We start from the raw sequence: 22446 nt of genomic DNA on the forward strand, positions 1-22446 counted from the left end.
TCCCTTATCCCTCACTTTGAGCTTCCAAAAGAATGAGGAGGAGGATTTGGAGTGTATTTAGAAAGTGAGCAAGCTACCACTCACATGCACTCGCCCTCAGTAATCTTGGGCAAAAGTATTCAAAAGTGGTCTACCTCTTCTCTTAGTACATGTGATCTATTAAATCAGTTGAAAAGAAAGATCTGTCTTTAGGTAGGCTTTTGAAATTCAGGAATTAAAGGAATTGCTTTAGCTACAAAATGTAATATAAAAGTTTGATTAGTCTGTAGATGAAAGGAAATCCATTTTATAAGGGTTTTTCTCCTTGACGTTTTTTCTGATTTGGAATCAAATGGCTACACCTTGATATTGTCTGTGAATAAATTAAAGAATACACTCATAAAAATACCAGGAAAATAGAAATAAGATGTTTCAGTTTTGACTGTCCTTATAGTGCAGTACCAGATAAAAAAAGGTGAAAATGAGAAGCACTTTCAAAGTGGAAGTCCAAGGGGGTTCTGGTTTTATACAATAACTCTTTCCAACATTATCAGACTTTTCTGTTACTTTTAATTGCCACCAAAATATGCGCAAAACTGACTGTTTCATGCAATGTTGGATTTTAGTGGAATTGTAGTCTCTAGTGACTAACGCTATTGGTAATTTCTTTTCTGACCAGTGGTCTCTTATTTTATTCAAAAATGTAGATTCTGACCATTCCTTACTCCTGTCAAATAAGCTTCAACCCTTCAGGAGCTCTGTGGACTGACACCTATTTCATTTGAGCTTAGCTATCTATGTTCTGCTACTTGAAACAGAAAAACAAGTCTTTATGCTAAGAGGTACTGACTATCTTCATCACTGCTGAAGCAAGGGTGAATCCTCATAGTCTTGTGCTCACATTGCAGTTATGTACTTGCAATGCATTTGTTCTCTGATTTATTTTTTTTTTAAACTATTTTTTATTTTTGGTTCAGTTTGGTAACTGTAGCTCCATTTTGGTAGAAAAATAAAGGGAATAGGTTTTGTGCACTTCTGTTTACTGATTTCTTTTTCTTGTTAGTTCTCTCTGTCAGTTATTTTAAATGTCAGTTTTAGCAAAACGTTAAAAATATATGCATGCAATTCACATTATGTGTTCTGTTTTTCATATCTCCTCTGCCTTTTGCTTAGCTAGGATTTTGTGTCATGAAACGTTATATGGAACAAAATAGCATATCTGTGAATGTAGACATACTGTTGGGACCTAAACCAGGAAAGTAACCAAAAGCTATTTATGAAAACAGTAATATAGCAGCATTAATATTTTGAAATTATCATGAAAAATGCAGAATGCAGGTCTCATTCATTATAATTGTCGCTACGTGTTGTTTCCTTTTGTTGGCAATTTCCTCATTGCGTTCCAGACTGCAAAAGTCAACCCAGAAGGGACTCATGGAGCACTGGAAACCTATAGTCAGTCAAAAGTAGCAGAACAATATTGGAAAAAACTCCTGTTCGTTGATTGTGAAAACCCTGTTTTCTAGCTAGCCTGCTTAGTGTTTTTTCAAATTCTACAGGTGCAAATATTTTGCAGTTGCAGGTAAGGTGATTGGATATAAAAATGAACATCTATATGTGCAGCTAACTAATTTGCATGTGCAGATTTGGAGAACATAAACAGCTTCATGCTCACTTAGGTGCCTATGGAAATATAGTTCTTTATGGGTGTTTTGTGTACTACATCTGCCCCGAATTTATTTTTACCACAGTTGCTTATAAGAATAGCAGCTGTTATGCTGCATTGACTTTGTTTAACTCACTAGCACACTGTATTAAAAATTCACATACCAAAAAGTTGTTTGCATAGTATTTTAAGAGGGAAGTAGTTATGACAAATTTGATTTTCTCAGTTTCTGGTAAGGTACACCAAGTAGTAGATACTTTCCCATTTCACTAAAAATTAGAGACTAATTTGTATTGCATTCCTTGAAAATGGGGGAGGTGGATGTCAGTCTCTCTTCCCAAGTAACAAGCAATATGATGAGAGGAAATGAACTCAAGTTGTGCCAGGGGAGGTTTAAATTGGATATTAGGAAAAATTTCTTCACTGAAAGTGTTATCAAGCACTGGAACAGGCTGCCCAGGGAAGTGGTTGAGGCACCATCCCTGGAGGTATTTAAAAGACGTGTAGATGTGGTGCTTAGGGACATGGTTTAGTAGTGGACTTGGCAGTGTTAGGTTTACGGTTGGACTCGATGATCTTAAGGGTCTTTTCAAACCTAAGTGATTCTAAGTCACGAAGAGCTATTTACTCTTCTGTGCTAGAATTTTTCTTGCAACTCTAGAATAAATGTAATATGATATAGCTGCAAGTAGTAATTTTAATTAGAAGTTACTTGTTATTAGCATGTGGCCAGTCCTTGATGAAGGATGTAAGCATAATTTCCAATATTCACATGTTGCCTTGCAACAATTTACCGTAAGATTTTAGCTACCCCAGTTAGTTCCTGGTTCAGAGCACAGGCAGGGCAGGCTGCATCACTGCAGTTATGGTGTCTTAGGGGTAGATCAGGCTCTTTGCTGACCCATAGTCTGTGAGGGACATGAGCCAGCTGTGTATCCAGCATAATTTACTTGACCCTTCATGCCAGTTCAGAGACTAAGACTTAATTCTTTCTCTGGCCCTGCCTGCCAACTTATGTTGGAGACAGGAGTACCAATCCTGGGGTGTCTGCTGCTCTCCTGATGCACACACCATTGGTATGAATAATGTTGGTACAAAATCGAGCAGTTGCTTTAGTACCTCATAGCGTTTCTCTCTGTAGCTTTCTAAATCCAGAGTAATTGGTTTATAATAAGTATGTACTCGATGAAGGAAGGAGAGATGAACCAAATGAGACAGAGAGATACAAATGAGTGCAGCAGTTTCCCTTTTGTCTTGATCCTGCTCTTCCTTACTGTTAATTACAATATTCAGTACTATGGAGGCAAATTGAAGAGATCTGCAATAACTGATATCCATTTTTTCCCCCATAGAAGAGGATATAGGATACTTCCAGATTCATGCTGTCAGTGGGGAGTTAAGAACAACCCGGTCTCTGTCACATGCTGAGAGATCAGACTACAGAGTGATGGTCACAGCCAGGGACCAGGGGATGCCTTCACTTCAAGGACATGCTGCTGTTTACATCCAGGTACTTGTTTGTGTTGTACGGAGAGAACAGTTATGCTAGATACTTAGTTTATTTGAAAAAACAATTTTAGGAAAAGCTAGAGAAATAAGCTGAAGAAAGGAAAAAGCTCAAAATTATACGCACCTTGTCTCATGGTAATTTTCGTTAGCCATTTTCCTGTTGAGGGAGGAAATGAGAGGGCAGACTCATTTTGATCTGTTAAAAATACACAACAGCATTCTGGATTGTCTTGCAAGAGATGTTTGTGCTTTAGTAGGAGGTCATTATGAACATTGGAAAAGAGAAGGAAAATATCCAGGTAGACAGAATGAAAAGCAAGCATCATGAGGGACTGAAAGTGAGGGAGAGAGTAGATTTTTTCTTTTCTGTGTTACTCTCTTTTATATTCTGTCTCTGTAACCCAGTATAAGGATAGCTCATTCCTTTGTGCTGATTTATACAGGGCGGCTCTGCATGGGAGTGTGAAATCCAGCATGTGCTCTTTCCACAGCCAGCCACCTGCTGTTCATCCAGCCGCAGCAGGGCTGCTTTGTCCAGGCCACTTGTGCGCTCCTTTATCGGACGTAGAATGTCACCGAGACTACTATTTTCATGTCACACAAAAGATGGTTAATTTTGGATAGCTTGGAAAAAAATGCTTCGGTCAAGACAAGACAAATGCAGTTCCTGCAGTTAAAGAGATTCTTTCATGTTAAAGCATTAGCTTGGAACACTGCAGCAATCCATAATGAATGAAACCCTGTAGTGACATAAACAACCCTCAAAAAACCCCAGCTATCTGTTTGTGTTTGGCGAACTGCATAACGTACCGTGCTTTCTTTGTCACATCTGTCCCTGTGATGCTGTCCTATGTACAAAGGCAGTTGAAGTGCTTCAGAGTAGGGGCAGGGATAGCAGTATTCAAGTCGTCTGTCTTTGGGCTCCTGTGATTCAGAGGGTGAGAGGCAATCTTCTCCCTTTTTTTAATGTAGGAATGAAAGACAGAATTAAGGCATGAGTGGCTAAGGACTCTTACAGAGCATGTTGAATTTGTTTTCTGGCTTTGAGGCATACTTAGGATAAATATAGTCACAAATAATAAATTATTAAACCCTCAATTAATGAAAATAATTTTCATTACACTGTTCATAATAACAATGAATAACAATAAAATACTGAAGTCTTTGTGCTTTTGTTGCAGGTAATCCCATGTCCCAAGGGGAGATCTGCCTTCTCTCAAGATTTTAAGCACTATGTCATACCTGAAAATTTTAAACCTGCACAAGTGTTGAATTCTCTGAAGTGGCCTGATAATAATCTCACAACTAACAAGAAACTGCATTTCAGTATCGCTAAAGACGATGATGATGATGTTCATTTTGAAATAGACAGCTTGACAGGAGACCTTTTTCTTTCCAAGGAACTTGACTATGAAACAGCTTCGCACTTCCTTTTGAAAGTTATCATAAGGGATTATAATAATAATCCTCCACAGAATAACACTGTCTTCCTAAGTATCGATGTAGAAGATCAGAATGACCATTCTCCATATTTTCAAGATGACTTTGTAGTGATTGGTGTAGAGGAAAATGTACCTGTTGACACTCTGGTTTACACATTCAATGCAAAAGATGGAGATGGCAGTTTTCTGAACAGCAAAATAGAGTACTCCCTGGAAATGAGTGACATGGTTGAAAATCCATTTCTTATTCACCCTTCGTATGGCACCTTGACCACAGCATTTCCACTGGACAGGGAGATTACTCGCTCTGTGATCCTTACAGTGTCTGCGGCAGACCGGGCAATAAATCTGACTGATCGCAGACTTGATTCCCTGGCTGTGAAAATTGTTATTTTAGATATCAATGACAACAGTCCCAGTTTTACGTCTTCGCCTCTTTCCTATGTCATGGAGGATGCGGAGGTGGGCTTCCTTGTGCATCACATAATTGCAAAGGATCCTGATGAGGGAAGAAATGGACAAGTTACATACCACATTCTTTCAGGCAATGAAAACAAAGCATTTGTATTGGATAAAATCACAGGTATGGTAACATTTCTTCTCTGGAGTTTCTTGTGCTGTCCTTCTCACGATAATATTTAGCAGCACATACAATGCAATACTGAGATACCACATTACTATGGTACTCTACCCAGGTGACTTATCGTCCTCAGGGTGATTACCTCGGGCAGAGCAGTACACAAGCATGGCAGTACTATGTGCACATAGGTGAGTCTCGGCTCAAAAATTTCTGCCTGACTCTATTGCTGTGTTGTGTACTGGAACACCTTCCAATAGCACATTAAGGAATGTGGGAAGAAAGTGTGTGCAGTGAAATATTTCATTCTGATTTTTGCATGATGCATACTTAAAGCATGTGCACACACATATGTTGCTATATGTATGCAGGAGGAAAGGCAAAGTCAAGATGAAGGAATGTGCATTACACTGAGTGGAACATGTTCAGTGGAGGCTTAAAGTGCTCATGAATTTAATTCTTCATCCCTCTGAAATTCTCTGATTCCTGAATGAGTTCTGTAACTATTATACCATCTGCACACAAATGCAAATCTCACCCTAATAGTTGCAATATTTCTGGTTCTTGTTCTGTTTTTGAATCCATTATGTGATACAGCTGACACTGATTTGCAGAGCTCCTAATTGCATAACTTCTGTGCAAAAGACAACAAATAGGTAGGTTAAATAAAGTTTAAAAGTTAAGCCCAAAGTGAAGTAAAAAGGAATCTCTGGACTGCACTTGAATATTCCATCAATCCCAGTTTCCCTTGATGTCAAAATGAGTATTTCTGGGCCAGTTAGCATTCTAAAGGGAATCACAGGTAACGATTGACTCCAAAGTCTGGAAGCCTTGCAGCAGTGGCACAGTGTGCACCATGATGCTACATTGAAGCTGTGAGTGCTGTAACAACTGGGATCCTAACCTGGACCAGAATACTTTTTTTATACCTTCTTTCTTTATAATAGGACTCTTAACTACAGCCCAGCTTCTGGACCGTGAGATTCAGGAGCGCTACAGTTTGACAGTGACGGCTCTTGATGACGGCAGCCCAGCTCTCTCTGCCACGCAGGTTCTAACCATCATTGTTCTCGATGTGAATGATGAGACCCCAATATTTTTGAAGCAACTTTACGAGACTGCAGTTCGTGAAAACCAAGATCCGGGGGAGTTTGTCATAAAGGTGGAAGCTGTGGACAGAGATGCAGGTAATTTCTGTCCTTTTGCTGTTAATTTCATTGTGGACCATAGCAGACCAATCAAATCTTGCTGCTTGCTGTGCTTGTGCGTAGAGCTGTTGTGCTTTTCCCAAGGTAATGTATGAATTTTGAGTTTAAAAACATGCCTTTTGGTTGAGACCCTCAACCTTTATTCAAGGCTTGGAGGTGTTCTGACTTGCACACTGGGGTAGCTTCAGCTCTGACTGGTACGTTAAATGCAGAATGCGCGCTTGGGTGATGCAGGGTAGGTCAGCGTACCAGAGCTGTCATGTGAGGATAGCCAAGGTGCTCTGGTTATAAATCAGCAAACGATGTTCCACTCGGTTAAAGTTAATATTTGAGCGTTTTGATGCTCTCAATCAGAGTGTTTCCAGTAGCTCTGAAGCAGTTCCCTAGCCGCGGGGCCTGGCTGTGTGAGGGGGCCGGCAGGCCCGCAGTGCGCTGTAGCGACCAGCGAGGGGCGCTGTGCCCCAAGGCTTCCCGCCTCCCGGGCCGGGCGGGGCGCCGGGAGGCCGCGCTGCGGGTCACGGGCGGTTTCCCACACGCAGGGATATTAATGCGTGGCTTTGCAAACATACGCGGAACGGGTGAGTAAGAAGGGGTGGTCCATGTGCTCTCTGAATCACAGGTAGGGACTAAACGTGAGAGAGCCTTTGCTGAGCAACAAAAAATTCCCTCCAGTTCTTCAGCTACCTGCTCTTCTGAAATACCTGAAGTGCATATGATGCTACAGGTACTCTGTGTGCTGGAGAGAGTCTTACCTTAAGTAGCACCACACACAGTGCATACAGTTGGTGTAACATGAAGCAGTTATACGGAGTCTGTGGTCTGCAGTAAAGATAAAATCTGGAAAGAGAATGAAATATTACAACACTGCCGCAATTGGCCCAAACGTTGTCTCAGATCTGTGAATGACTTTCTTTTTGCTGTGGGTTCTCTTTCTGCACATCTTTAGAATTGTTTAAATAGATAAAACAATAGATCTTGTTAGCAAAATAATTTTCTCTATTCAGTAAGATTTGTTATTTTAATGTAGAGCATGTATTGCTTACAAAAGTCTGATGTGAGCTCAATAGAGGTGCTATATAGAAGAGACATTTCCCCACAAGTATGTAAAGTATTTAGAAATTAGGAACGGGTGGGTAGCCCTGTCTATGAAAATCTTTGACAGCTGAGCAGAGTTACAGTCTACTTCTGTACCTCACTTTTCTAAATATTTCTTTCTTTTGTGGATCACACTGTAAAAAAAAAAAAAAAAAAGGCAGTATTTGAAGTAAAAATTTGCAAGGTAATAGAGAAAAGAAATGGGAATTTGCTTGAATTTCTCTCCCTCCTTTCTCTATCCCTTATATTTATTTATTGCATATCTTGTGGGAAATACAGCAGAAGGGAGGTTTGGGAACCATTAGGAGGAGGGAGTGGGGGTGTCTTGGCAGGGTAGAGAGGAAGGGCATTCCAAGTGTACTGGGTGGCACAGTGTGCGCCTGCCTGTGCAGACACTTTGGGCTGGAGCACTGTTGTGGCTGATGGTTCCCTCCTGCTTTTTTTTTTTTAAAGTATATTTTCCAGTAACCACAGTCCTTCTGTTGGGTCTTTTTCTCACATTGGCATGATTTAGCCCCATGTCATATGCATGTTAAAATATTCTTCCAAACAAATACTGAAGTGATGCTCATAAAGTAAGAAAATAGGATTTATATGGGAGTCATATAAATATAATGCTACTCACTTTTCTTACATTTTTGGAACAGAATTTTTGAATAAGACGACTCCCCTCATGGTGTTCTTTGTTTTTTACATCACATTTTTTACATTATTTTTAATTGCTCTTTAAATTGCAGTTCACATCCCAGTAATATTTGCATCATCTCAGTGGAGGATTTTCTTCCCATCACAGATTTTTTTTTTTTTCACTTAATATATATTCTCTGACTGACCACAGGGAGGAATCATTTTTACTGACAATTGCAGCCGTTATCAACTTTTGGTTTATTTCTCTTTCTACTTCATTCCCTGCAAACAGAAGAGGGAAAGCAAGCAGCTGTCACCTTCTTTGTGTTTCATGCAAGCTTTAAGCTTGCTTCTAGTTCAAAAGATCTTTTCCTGGAAACCGCTACTAAAATTTTTGCTTGTAATGATTTTCTTCCACGTGGATATCCATGAAACTTCTTGTTTGGCCGACTCCCTCCTGTACATTACAAGAGCTGCACTTATGCAACTCTTATGTTGCCTCACTTTTTCGAAGTCCTCTTACACTGTGGGAGCTCTCCACCCGCTCCAAGGCCAACATCTAACAGTGCAATGCAAGTAAATACAAGTGTAGAGACATGTGTAATACAAGTAAATGCTGAGAAAAAAATGCACGGGAAAGCAAATATACCCACAGCACATTTAAGATAGGTCATGGGTTTGTCTTGAAATATGTCCCCGCAGAAGCTCTGAATGAACTGAATTAGCATTTGTCAAGGTCTGCTTTTAAGCTGATGTGCACCTCTGTGGTTTGGTCATTATGTCTGAAGCCTTAGGAAAAAAATCTCAGAAGGTTAATAGGGACAGCTGACTTAAAGTTAGGAGGCAGGGTTTACTGCCATTCACTAGATATTTTGTCTTGATCACATTAATGGATTGTCATGGTCTTAACAACACTAGTATTATAAAGATGAGTCTTGAGCCTACATTTGGGGCAGGGGAGACATTTGTTCCCATTGCTGCTTCACCACTGTTGGCAGTAGACATATTCGTAGTGTAATGCCACCCACGGCTGCTGCTTCAGAGAAGCCATGGTAGCACCCTGGGAGAGCAGGGCCTGCTTGTGCTGTGGCGGGGGAACGGGAAGCGGGGCTGAAGTTTTTCCCTGGCTGCAGCTCAGGCACCATGCATCCACCCTGCCGTTTGGCCTGCGGGGGTAACGGGTCCCTGCCACCCGCTAGTGGCAAGGAAGGGGCTTAGCTCCTCTTCCAGCTTATAATGTGCAGGAGGAATAGCTTGTTTCTCATTTCAGTTTGTAATTTGAACCCCCGAAATGTGACTAACACTACTGAATAGTTAGCCAACAGGTTGGATCAAGTGCAAACATGTCAGCTGCTGTGCCATGGTATGTGAATGAGTAGAGTCATCACGCTCCTCTCTTGGGCAGGGTGTACACTCCTAGCAGCTGGATATGAGAAAGCAGGCAGTAAGTACTGGGGAAATAAAAGTCATAAAGGTGTTACATATCTGTGTGCTTTAAGGGTTAAAAGTTTAATTTCAACAGTGTGTAAACAGTCAACTTGGATGACACCCATATGGTTTTTCAGCACTGTCTGTGAATAATGTCCATTGTGAAATCTGCCAGTGAAGGCACTGGGCTGAAGCAGTTCAGTTGCAGGAGACCAAAGGCTAATAGCTAATATCAGCCTTGCAGTGTCATGGGTCTTTCTTCTGTCTGTAGCATACTGATAATTAAGGATAGATAAATGCAGACAGAGCTGCAAATATCTTTTTAAAAACAGAAAGGGCTTCTTCAAATACATTGCAGGTAAAACCAACACTAGAGGCAATGTAGGCCCACTGATGAATGAGGTGGGGGCCCTGGAGACAGAGGATAAAAAGAAGGTGGAGTTACTGAATGCCTTCTTTGCCTCTGTCTATACTGTTGGAGGCTGTCCTGAGGAGCCCCGGACCCCTGAGGCCTCAGAAGAAGTCAGGATAGAGGAGGAGTCTGTCTTGGTTGATGAGGGCTGGGTCAGGGACCAATTAAGCAATCTGGACGTCCATAAATCCATGGGCCCTGATGGGATGCACCCGCGGGTGCTGAGGGAGCTGGCGGAAGTCATTGCTAGGCCACTCTCCATCATCTTTGCTAAGTCGTGGGGAATGGGAGAGGTGCCTGAGGACTGGAGGAAAGCGAATGTCACTCCAGTCTTCAAAAAGGGCAAGAAGGAGGACCTGGGTAACTATAGACCGGTCAGCCTCACCTCCATGCCTGGAAAGGTAAAGGAACAACTTGTCCTTGGTGCTGTCTCTAGGCACATCAAGGATAGGGGGATCATTAGGGGCAGTCAACATGGCTTCACCAAGGGGAAGTCATGCTTAACCAACTTGATAGCCTTTTATGAGGATGTTACCCAGTGGATAGATGATGGTAAAGCTGTGGATGTGGTCTATCTCGATTTCAGTAAAGCGTTTGACACGGTCTCCCACAGCATCCTCGCAGCTAAACTGAGGAAGTGTGGTCTGGATGATGGGGTAGTGAGGTGGATTGTGAACTGGCTGAAGGAAAGAAGGCAGAGAGTGGTGGTCAATGGGACAGAGTCCAGTTGGAGGCCTGTGTCTAGTGGAGTCCCTCAAGGGTCGGTACTGGGACCAGTTCTATTCAATATATTCATTAATGACTTGGATGAGGGAATAGAGTGCACTGTCAGCAAGTTCGCTGATGACACCAAACTGGGAGGAGTGGCTGACGCGCCGGAAGGCTGCGCAGCCATTCAGAGAGACCTAGACAGGCTGGAGAGTTGGGCGGGGAGAAATTTAATGAAATATAACAAGGGCAAGTGTAGAGTCCTGCATCTGGGCAGGAATAACCCCATGTATGAGTACAAGTTGGGGGCAGACCTGTTGGAGAGCAGCGTAGGGGAAAGGGACCTGGGGGTCCTAGTGGACAGCAGGATGACCATGAGCCAGCAGTGTGCCCTTGTGGCCAAGAAGGCCAATGGTATCCTGGGGTGTATTAGAAGGGGTGTGGTTAGCAGGTCAAGAGAGGTTCTCCTCCCCCTCTACTCTGCCCTGGTGAGGCCGCGTCTGGAATATTGTGTCCAGTTCTGGGCCCCTCAGTTCAAGAAGGACAGGGAACTGCTAGAGAGAGTCCAGCGCAGAGCCACGAAGATGATTAAGGGAGTGGAACATCTCCCTTCTGAGGAGAGGCTGAGGGAGCTGGGTCTCTTTAGCTTAGAGAAGAGGAGACTGAGGGGTGACCTCATTAATGTTTATAAATATGTAAAGGAAGGACAAGTGTCATGAGGATGGAGCCAGGCTCTTCTCAGTGACATCCCTTGACAGGACAAGGGGCAACGGGTGCAAGCTGGAACACAGGAGGTTCCATATAAATATGAGGAAAAACTTCTTTATGGTGAGGGTGACCGAACACTGGAACAGGCTGCCCAGAGAGGTTGTGGAGTGTCCTTCTCTGGAGACATTCAAAACCCGCCTGGACGCGTTCCTGTGTGATATGGTCTAGGTAATCCTGCTCCGGCAGGGGGATTGGACTAGATGATCTTTCGAGGTCCCTTCCAATCCCTGACATTCTGTGATTCTGTGAAATGTAGTTGGATGGTATCAAATAAGGATCGATCAGATAGTGTATGTTGGTAACCTCAAATTTTCAAGACATTCTCTTTGTTTGTTCTTATTGCTGCAGTTTTTCTCCTTTCTTCTGGAAAGCTGGAAGGATTTCTGTAACTCATTTTCCTTCTGCTGTGTATTGTATGAATATGTCCCCCCCCTTGACTTAGTTCATGTGCAAATGCATTTACAGTAGTAATTCTCTTAATCAAATTTCAGTAGTGTTGTCAACTGTTTAGCAAAGCTATTTGAAGACAAACAATGGATGCTGAAAACTGTAGGCTCTGTCTCTTGTCTCACACTGGTGTTTCTCTGTCAACTCCATTGCAGATTGTCCAGTTTGCTACTGCAGCAGATGAGAACAGGCAGGCAGTGTTTAACTCTGAACAGCAGTTTTAGTATGACTAGGAGTGTTGTAGCTTTCCAGGTGCACTAACTGTCCCTGTACTACTAAAGGACTGTGTCTTCATTTAGCCCGTACCCGGGGCTAAACAATAACAGTTTTTCTCTCACTCACTGTCCCTTGCCCAACCAAGGAAGGGAATTGGGAAAAGGAGAGAGACTCGTGGGTTAAAATTGAACAGATTTAATAAAATCAAGAAATCAATATCAATGATAGCACAAGGCACACAAAAGTATACTTAGCTACAGAGTTGCAGCAGGTTGTTCTAGGAATACCAACCATTGGGAATGAGAAAAAAAGTAAGGCTAGAAGAGAGCAGAGCAAAAAGAGCCCCACCTCTCCCCCCCAAGCCCTCCGTTTTATAGTGAACTTGATGTCAATGATATAGAATACACCTGTGGGCCAGCCAGGGTCAGCTGCCCTGCATTTAACTGCTAAGGGCCTTGATCACCATGGCTGGCCACAAACTGAAACCAAATCCCAATGAAACCAGGACAGACTGACTGTTCGTTGAGAAAACTCAGAATGATTGAATGAAACTTGCAAAAATTAGCAAAAAAAAAAAAAGCACACTAATACAAGCCCTTCAAGTATAATGTGGGATTAAACTCATTAAAGTTAATAATATGAGTGTGATGGAGATGATGTTATACTTTCCTCAGGAGGGTGTTGAAACTAGAAGAAATACGAAATAAATTATTTTATAACCATAGTAGGTAAGAAAGTGGAGTCACACTTCTTGTTCAACTCAGGCGGGCAATTTTGAAAGAAAGGTTCTTAAAGGCCTGTACAGTTTTAACCTACTATTTCCTAGAGAAAGACAGGAAGACTAATATCCCTGTATTATATATAAATGGTAGGTCTAATTAGGAACTGAATTAAATTTGCATTAAGAAAAACTTGGAGGGGAGGGAAAAGTCTTTAACCTTCCCTTCTGGAAATCCTGCACAACTTCATAAAACCAAACAGTATCATTTCGGAGACTGGCTACAAGTGGGTGCTCTCTAAAAGGCCTGAGATGTGCTGTAGGAATGTCCACCAAACTGGCTTTTCATTTGAAGGCAACTAGGAGATGGCTACCCTGTGAGTCTTAATGGGACTTAGGCACTTGCCTGCTCAGTGTTACAAATATTTAGAACTGGGGAGCAAGCTAAGAAGCGGATGTTTGCTCTGAATGCTTATACTACTCAGTGTCATACTGTACAGAGATACTTGCATTGGCTCCAAGTGAAGTGGAGAACTAGAGCTGCCACAGCAGCCCAGTACTCTGCCTGACGTCCTGTTGAGAAATAAACTACCTACCTCAGGGAGGGCAGAAGACAAATGCATGGATTCCATGGTCTAAGTTAATGCTTTCTTGCACTGTGGTGATATGTCGGCTTGTTAGGAGACGTGCCCTGAGTGCCAAGAAATGTTGCTGGGGTCACTTTGAGTGGCTGGAAAACTTAGGCACAAAGGAGCAGCTGGGCAAGAATTTTGAAGATCCAAATTCTAAATGTGGATCTTTTGTGCTAAAGAAGAAGCAGTTACTCACTGCATTAAAAATAATAATTTATCCATAACCCATTTCCCGGGGTGGAGGGAAGAAGAAAGAGATAAATCTGTACACCTAAATGTGAGGAGAGCGGCTGTGTTTTACTAAGGCTTCCATTCTGCTTTTAAGGATTGAATTCCTTGCTTCAGTATGAAATCTTACCAGGAACTGGTTATGAGAAGTTCAGGATGAACTTGGACAGTGGAGAAGTCGTAACAACTGCATCACTGGACAGGGAAACCCAGGAGGTTTTCAGTATTAAAGGTAACAGTGCAAAATAACTATGAGTGCCTATGAAATGTGAAGTGAGAATGGGTGTGGTGTTACTATCAGCATTACCTTTTTTTATGCCATCTGAATTGGATGGAAGATTTTCAGGAACAGAAGAGTGCTTTTTGCATAGGACAAATAACTCTACTGTTCTGGTATTATTAAGGAGTATCCATTGTTTCACCTACAACTGGTGTAAAATTTGCTTTCTTTTTATTAATCTTAGTTTTGGTTCGAGATAGCGGAACCCCATCGCTCTCGAGCACGGTGACAGTTATCTGCAAAGTGTTGGACGAAAACGATCACTCTCCCATGTTTCTTCTTCCCACCTCTGAGATCCGTATTCCAGAGAACCAAGAGCCTTCTGTCGTTTACATTACCCGGGCTGTGGATATGGATGCTGGCAATAACGGAGCTCTAAGATACAAAATAATTGGTAAGTTGCACTCCATTTTTGTTAGTATAAATCAGGAAGTATATAAACAGCAGTATCCAAGTTTTAGATTAGTCTTGATTTTACCATGCCTCCCTAGCTCCTGTCTTATCCACATGCTTCTTTCACGTGGAAAAAAAAATCTTTCACCTCTTTGTCAGCATTAATAAGCACTTTCCAGGCATACTTTTAGTCTGCTTTCTGGATTTGAAATAGTACAGAAAAGAAAAAGAAAAACTACCAAATGCTGGAAGGAGACATTAATCACAAAGGCATAATTTTGTCCCTTTTGTTATACTTGTGGAATTTCTGAATGTAAATGTACCCTTGTAAATAAGTACAAGAATTAATCTAATTTTGTTTATTTAATTTTATTTCATGAGAGCTTCGTTCACCCAGCAATTAGTAATGTCATACTTGGTTTTCATATTGCCAAACTCTCCCCATGTCCACTATGCCAATGTAAGCTCCACAACTGTTCAAAGCCTCCTGTAATATCTTTGCACAAATACAAGTTTGCTGTGCTTACTTTGGTTTGTGGCTCTCAGCAATAGCTCAAATGTTGGCAGATAGCTACTGTGGTAACAGCCAACACCTTTTTTTTGAAGAAGCAGTTACAAATTCCTTTATGTTTTCTTGGTTTGAATTTAACGATTTTTTAGTGATCTTGTCTTCGTTTAGCCCACACCCAGGGCTAAACAATAGCAGTTTTTCTATCACTCAATGTCCCTTCCCCAAATGAGAAAGGGAGTTGGGAAAAAGAGAGGGAGACTTGTGGGATGAAGTTAACCAGATCTAATGAAATGAAGAAAATCAATATAAATGACAACACAAACCAGACAAAAATATACTCATCCACAAATCACTAGCAAGTTGCTCAAGGAATCCCAACAACAAACAGGGAGAAGGAAGGAGAGGCAAGGAGAGCAGGAAAAAGCCCCCCTTCTTCCTAGCAAACCCTCTCTTTTATAGTGGGTTTGATGTCAATGATATAGAATACACCTGTGGGCCAGCCTGGGTCAGCTGCCCCGGATTTAACTGCTGAGGGCCTTGATCACCATGGCTGGCCACAAACTGAAACCAAATCCCAGTGAAACCAGGACAGATCTTTAATTTAATTACCTTTGGTCTTTCTACATGTTATAAAGTATTTATGCCATTCACTGTTACTAAAAACGCTGACTTTTCTTCTGTTAACGGCTTCATATTTACCCCTGTCTCCCCACACCCCCCAAATCAAGACCTTGCACAACTATTCACTTCCAAGAGACAGTTTGTAGGAGAGACAAGAACAAGTAATTACAATGTCAGCAATGCTTTATAGGTTTCTGGAATTTGTAACTAGGGTTGGGAAGAGGTCACTTTATGCAGCAGCATAGTTGCAGGAGATTTTATAAGGTGTGCTGCTTTGGGGAAAAAGACATGCATCTGGCAAAATAGCCACTCTGTAAATTGATATGACATTCTGTATTTACTGTCATTACCACCCACTGATTTAAATGAAATGCAGGTTTTAATTTGTATAAGGAATAAAATATGCGAAAGGCACATGAGTGCACCAGCTGTATGAGCAATTGGATCATGTTATTGCAATTAACATAGCGATATTCACAAGGGATTCTTTTTTCAAAAGCAATTGTTTGTGATTATTTTATTTTTTGTGTTTGAAAGGTGGAAATGTTGGAGAATACTTCACACTAAATAAGACTTCAGGAAAGCTGCTGGTCACTCGTAGCTTAGACAGAGAAGACGTCAGCAATTTCACTCTTGTAATTGAGTGCCGTGACTTAGGCAGCCCCTCGAGGAGCTCCACTGCACAGCTCTATCTAACGGTCTTGGATGAAAATGACCACAACCCATTGTTTGCAAAGACCCAGTATCAAATCTCCGTGAGAGAAGACCTAGAGGAAGGCTCAGCCATCCTGGACCTCTTTGCTTCTGACAAAGATGATGGTCTGAATGGCGAAGTTACGTACTCGCTCATTGACGACACCTTTGGAGCATTTGCTGTCGACAGTGTAACAGGGTCTATAGTTACTACAAAGATGCTGGACCGGGAGACCAAATCCCAGTATATATTTAGGGCTGTGGCAAGTGACTGTAGCACCCACTTGCCAAGAAGCACCACTGTCAGTGTTGTGGTGCATGTTGATGATGTCAATGACAATGATCCTGTTTTTTTGCAGAGTCCTATCAGGGCCTTTGTGCCTGCTGAAACCCCTGTGAATGAGACAGTAGCCACTGTGAGAACAGAGGATGTGGATCTGGGGCCAAATGGAGCTGTTGTTTTTAGTTTGATGATAGCGGAAACTGTATTTCAGATTGATGCGAAGACAGGTGACATCATTCTTCAGAAGCCCTTGGCTTCCAAGGGCTTCAGTACCCAGCTGCTAGTGATGGCTTCAGATCAAGGTATTCCACCTCGAACAGCCACAGCTATGGTCATTATCTTTACAGAGGAACAAGAGGAGGAGATTTCATTCAGCCGTAGCCTGTATGAAGCAAGTGTGCCTGAGAGCAGTGCAGCAGGTGGATATCAAGTCCCAATTTGTGTTCTTGTGATTACTGGTCTACTGTCCTTTTGGAATGGTAATTGTAATGAATAGTATAGAGAAAATTTTTTCTTGTGCAGCAGCAGAGACGAGCTAGTTTGGATGAAGCAAATACCTGTCTGCCCTTTTCCACTGCACCAGAGTGAAAGAAGCATGCTCTGTTAGTTGGAGGCATTGTCTGGCTCTGGAGTTTGCTGCTCATGTACAAGTGTTGCTCACATTAAACAGAAAGCTCCTGTGTCAAAGGTGGTGTGTTTCCATCCCTCAGCCTGGGAAGGCCCTGAGCATCAGTGGGTTCACTCTTTTAGCAAAATGACTTTAATGATGAATGGACAGCGTTTACCTGTCGTTTCACTTGTCAAAGCACACAAGTTCAGATGAGTTGAGTAGAGGGTACCGGTTGCAACATGATAGTTCTTGATTTTACAAAACTCTTCATGAACTTTAATAGTTTTCAGGGATACTATAAAACCTTACTGAACATTTGGACTTTCCAGAAGAAGGCGGGTGGGGGTTGGGGTGGGGGGTGAAGTGGAGAGAAGTTCAGAGGCTGTGGTTCATTGTCACTTGGACAGAATTCTACAGAGCATCTCTAGGTAGAGCCTGCGCTATTGAATGTTACCTGCAGAAAAATAGCTTAAATCATGCAGTGCTTACAGATTTATTTATTTTTGTTTGGTATGATGTTGAGAATTACTGCTCTACTTTTTATCATTCAGAGAATATTAGTAGTTATGCCTTCTGCCAATTAGATATGGTAAGTACCTTTTCCTGCTTCAGGGGATGGATTCATCCTAATGAGGGGCAGAAAGGAGCACCTTCCACATTTTTCTGCCCACAAATCCTGCTGTACAATTGACCAGATGTAGTTGGAGATCTGACCTGCACTGTATTCTTGATTCAAACACTGCCTTATGAGGTTCACCTTGAACAAGCCATTTATCCTCTTTATAGTTCAAATTTCCCCCAGTAAAATAAAAGCAATATTCCTTTATATCCTAAGGGTATTGTGAGACTAGTGAATTCTTAGATCTAGAGTAACAGACTATATATTTGATTAGGAATCAGTAAAAAAGAAATGTGTTAATAATTTTGGAAAACCGATCAATATTCTTGGGTAATTACAAACAGAATAGAGAACCAAGGGTGAAGATCGCTGTTGCAGTAATTACTGCTGTGATTACTCAGCCATTCCTTCCTTTGTGCCTATTCGGGACTACAAGCCAAATTTTCAGCAGTGTATTTTAAGATTAAGATAATGCTGTGAATATTACTGATGTTTCAGTTAACAGATCAAAAATACTCAATAAGGTGAAAATACTTTTCTTAGTTAAGTGACTTCTTTTTTAACCATAAATGAAATATTTTGTTTTCAGGCTGTTTTTAAAAAGTTGTGGTGAGTGACCAAACCACCAGTCTAGAGCATCCTTCTTGTTCTCTCACTGTCTCTGAAAAAACAGACGGTTTGGAAAAAGTGGAAGGCTTCCAACAGGAAAGAGTGTGGAGCGGAGCATGCAGTAGCGTGGTAGTTAAAACACTCTCCTGAAATATGAAAGGTGTACATTCAGGTCTCCTCAGGCAGAGGAGCATTTCTCTTTCTCTTATTCCCTGCTGAGCAGTCTGAGTACGGAACCCATAGGATAAAAGTGCTTCTTTAAATTTTTTGAAACCAGAACTTCATTTATGGCTTCTATTACATATGGGGAAAAAAAAACCCACAACAAAAAAAAACCCCAAAACACACGTGTCCTGACATTTTAAAAAGCCTTCTTATTCCATGAATTTGACCATTTAGGGTAGTTTTGGACACCCTAAAATTGAATTTTTCTATGAATGTGAGTCACAGATACCCCAAGGCCCCCAAGCCCTGTTTTACCAGAGTCAGCACTGTACAATAATTAATTGTGTGTCACTTTGCAAAGAAGCATCTGCCCTGGGGGAGTTGCTGCTTCCAGAAGATACAGTTCAGATGTCACGGCAATCTGTGTTAATCCCTCATTTTCTGTTTTTTTATTGATCTACCTGTTTAGAGTCAATTGTGGTGGTGTATGGGGGCCTTCCATCCTACGTGTCCCGAAAGTGGAGAGATCAGGGTGTTTCCAGTGGCAAGCCTTGGGCTCTCAATTTTGTCTCTCCCTTGCTGCAGCAGGCTTGTATTTTCAGAAAGTGTCATGAGAACCTGTTTGTCATGCTTCCCAGGGGAGTAAGGTCAAAGCCCTGCGGTTTCAGTCTTCAGGAGAGATGGGATTAACCTGCATTAATCATACATTAAAATTTCTTTCTAGTTAAGAAAAACTAATAAGAGTGAAGATAGATAGGTTTTGTTAGGAAACAAGTATTGGTTTAAAAAAAGAAAATAAAATTCAGAGCTTTATGGCAATAGATAAGCTAATCTGATCCTAATTTTTCCTAACTGTAGATACATTTATGCACCAGGCTAGACAATCCAGCATGAAATTACAGAAATGTCCCAAGGAACTGAGGTAACAGAATGCTGTAGTCAGAATGTTCTCCCATTCAATCTATAGAAAATATAAATAAGATTAAATTTCAGTTGTTTTGGTTAAAGGAAATTTAGCAAAGCTTCAGGGTAAACAGGAAGGTTTCATCCCAAAATTTTAAGTTTGTGTATTTAATAAAAGTCTATTTGCTAAGAAGATCAAATTCTTTTAAGAGCATGAGAGATTTTACCAAATACTAACACTGTTTTGGCTCTGTTTGCAGTATTTTCTTATTTATATAAGCATAAGCAAGTATCAGATATTTTACATTTTAGTGGGAAAAAAGCATGATTATAATTAAAACTCTTGTAGAAGTTAGCTTACAGGATATATGTGATCCTAGGACCCCTGCAAGTATGAATGGTACCAGTGTATTCAGTCCAGGGGAGATTTATATTACATGCTGATTATTTGTAGAACTGGTATTAATAAATGTGGCTTTTCCTCCTAATTTTATTTTTACTTTAACTAATAGAGTGGGAAAACTCTAAGTTTATTTTAAAAAGAATCAAAAAATCTGAATAGCATAAACGACAAAAGCCAAAGCCAAGGGCCCTTAGTTTTAATTTAGTTAAACTCGTCAGTTGGGTGAATGCCTCAGGAATTGGTCCTTGTGGTCAGATTTTCTTCAAGTGTTTGACCTCCAAGTTTAATGACGTTCAGAAAACCCCATTCTTCTGCTTTTTGTTTAATATTAAATATTTAATGTCTTTAAATATTATAAACTGCATTACAATAGGCACTTAGAAGCCAGTCAATAAACAATCAAGTCACTGTGGTCTCCAGAGGATAAGAAACCTTTATTATTCACCAAGCTTTCACTTGAATGGTTGTTTGCATAGCACTTCCTTAAAGACAGATTCACCAGTAAAACTTGTTGACTCCTCTATGTTTTTTCCTAATAGATATAAAATATGTAGGCTCTTATTCTCTAAGTCATCTCTTACTCTTTGTGCTCAGTTAGCTTTTTCTTTCATGAGCAGTTAAGAGGTCTTCAGAAATAATGGCAAGGATGAACCGGCATTAGATGACAGAGGGGGAAAGAGACTATTACAATGACTACTGAGGAGAGAAGAAAAACGATGATACAGTGATACAGTAGCTCAGTTCTGGTGTATGTTATGTCCTAACACAGAGAACAGTGAATGTTTTTGAGCCTGTTTGGCCATGAAGGCAAATACTGTCCATGCTGCCATGCTTCACTTTCAAGTCAGCAGGCATAATGTAAAGGTTGGCGTGTAGGCTATTTAAAGCAGTTCGAGCTACTTTCAAATGCAATCAAGTTGTCTTTGATTGAACTGGAAAAAAAACTAAATATAAACATTTTAAATCACTCTTCACTTCCTTTAATATTCTTAACTAATTCAGAAGTCTGTTGCATGACATTTCAAGCCAATCTGACTGCTTTCTGCTATGATCCTGATCTCCCTTCTTTCTTGCACTAACTTCAGTGCTGATTTCATCCTTGTCATGCTATTTCACTGTGCTTTGCAGCCAGAAAACTACCTTTCTTTTTATTTCCTCCAGGTTAAGTGTTACATGTTGTCACCTCTGCTTGAAGCAGTATTTGAAATTGTGAGCTCCAGTGGATGAGTACCGTCTTTTGCTATTTACCTGTATAGGGCTTGTTTGTGTCACAACAGACCTCAGAGTTTGGTCGTATTTTTCTGACAACTGTAAAAATTCACTGTTTGCAGGAATCATTTTCTGTGAGACGTATCGGAAACAGAAGAAGGTTGTTCTCTGCCAAAAAAGAAGTTGTAAACAATTTTAACTACATGAAAAATACAGAACTTAACAGATTAAGGTTTGAGGACCCAGAGCAACAATTTATTAACCGAGCCACTGAAAAGCAGGGATTCAAATAGAAATGCTGCTGCTTCCTTTATTTCTGGTAATTTTTCTTCTTAAACGTGCAAGCAGACAAACAAAAAGACTGCTGACAGCATAAGAAGATAAATAGTGACATTCTTTGGACCTTGAATTTTTTTCTTATCTTTAACTCTGCTCTCAGGATTCTATGAATGATTGCCCTTGCAGGCATTTGTAGTAGATCAAAGTTGCTCGGCAATGAAAATTCAACCTACAACCCCCTGTTTTAGTTCCTAAAAAAAACAGTGCAGCATTCATATCAGTCTTTACCTATTGGACGGTTGGATCTTACTTCCAGAACTTTTCTAGTAAATATCTTATAAATATATTGACTAGTACAGAAAATTACATCTGTCAAAATCGGCATATTTTTACTTTTGACAGTCAGATTTTAGGAGCAGATGACAAACCACTTATAACAAAATTTCCTCTTTTAAAAAATTAGTAAGTAACAACACTAAAATAAAAAAGGTAGCAGATAGTTGTAAGAGCAATGATTTCTCTCAGTTTTACACTAAAGATAAGTCCTTTCCTCTGACATCCAGGACACTGTGTGATGTCCTTTGTAATATAATAAAATAGTTAGTTGTCTGTAATGATGTTTGGAAGAATTCAGGTTGCACAGTAATCTCACTCCATCACAGCTGCATGGAATCAATTAAATTAAATAATTAAAATCCATTAAAATTAATTGCCATGTATGCTAAATAATTTCATAACTCACTTGAAAAGAATAATTATATGGAAATCTTGATAAAGCTTCATAAACTTGCTACATTTTTGTTAAATGTGATGATTCTGAGCAGGATAATGTATTTGGTTCCTCATTTTTCCTCAAATCCTGTTTCAAAGAGGATTTTTATTTCATGTCTCTTGTATTCTATACTAGATTATTGCTCTTTTCATGGAATTTTGATTCTGCTTGAATTGACACATAGCTATGCATGTAGTTTCATTTTTTCATTCTCTATCAAAAGATGGCTAATTAAAATTTTTAAGAATATTTCATTTAAAATATTGTTCAAAAATCCAAAATGAATTCAGATAAATGAAGGAAAAATAAACTCTTTATGGTGATTCAGGGGTAACATGCATTCCTATGATGCACAAAAAAAGGACTATTTTCCTTAAAAGAACTCATGAATACGTGAGATTTAAATGAGCAAAGACAGCATAACCTGAATAAAAGG

The 22446-nt window shown here is 40.5% G+C and overlaps 1 protein-coding gene across 1 annotated transcript in view; it reads left to right on the forward strand.

Moving 5' to 3' along the window:
- The window catches only part of DCHS2 (dachsous cadherin-related 2), an 81520-nt gene that overhangs the window by 40212 nt on the left and 18862 nt on the right, over positions 1-22446 (forward strand). The window contains exons 7-12 of the mRNA XM_068404096.1: positions 2998-3155; positions 4336-5179; positions 6121-6360; positions 13758-13892; positions 14125-14334; positions 16003-16860. Coding sequence (XP_068260197.1) covers positions 2998-3155; positions 4336-5179; positions 6121-6360; positions 13758-13892; positions 14125-14334; positions 16003-16860 — 2445 coding nt within the window. The remainder of the gene's footprint in view (positions 1-2997; positions 3156-4335; positions 5180-6120; positions 6361-13757; positions 13893-14124; positions 14335-16002; positions 16861-22446) is intronic.

The sequence above is a fragment of the Nyctibius grandis genome, chromosome 6, assembly GCF_013368605.1.
Source record: "Nyctibius grandis isolate bNycGra1 chromosome 6, bNycGra1.pri, whole genome shotgun sequence".
In the NCBI taxonomy this organism is placed as follows: Eukaryota; Metazoa; Chordata; class Aves; order Nyctibiiformes; family Nyctibiidae; genus Nyctibius; species Nyctibius grandis.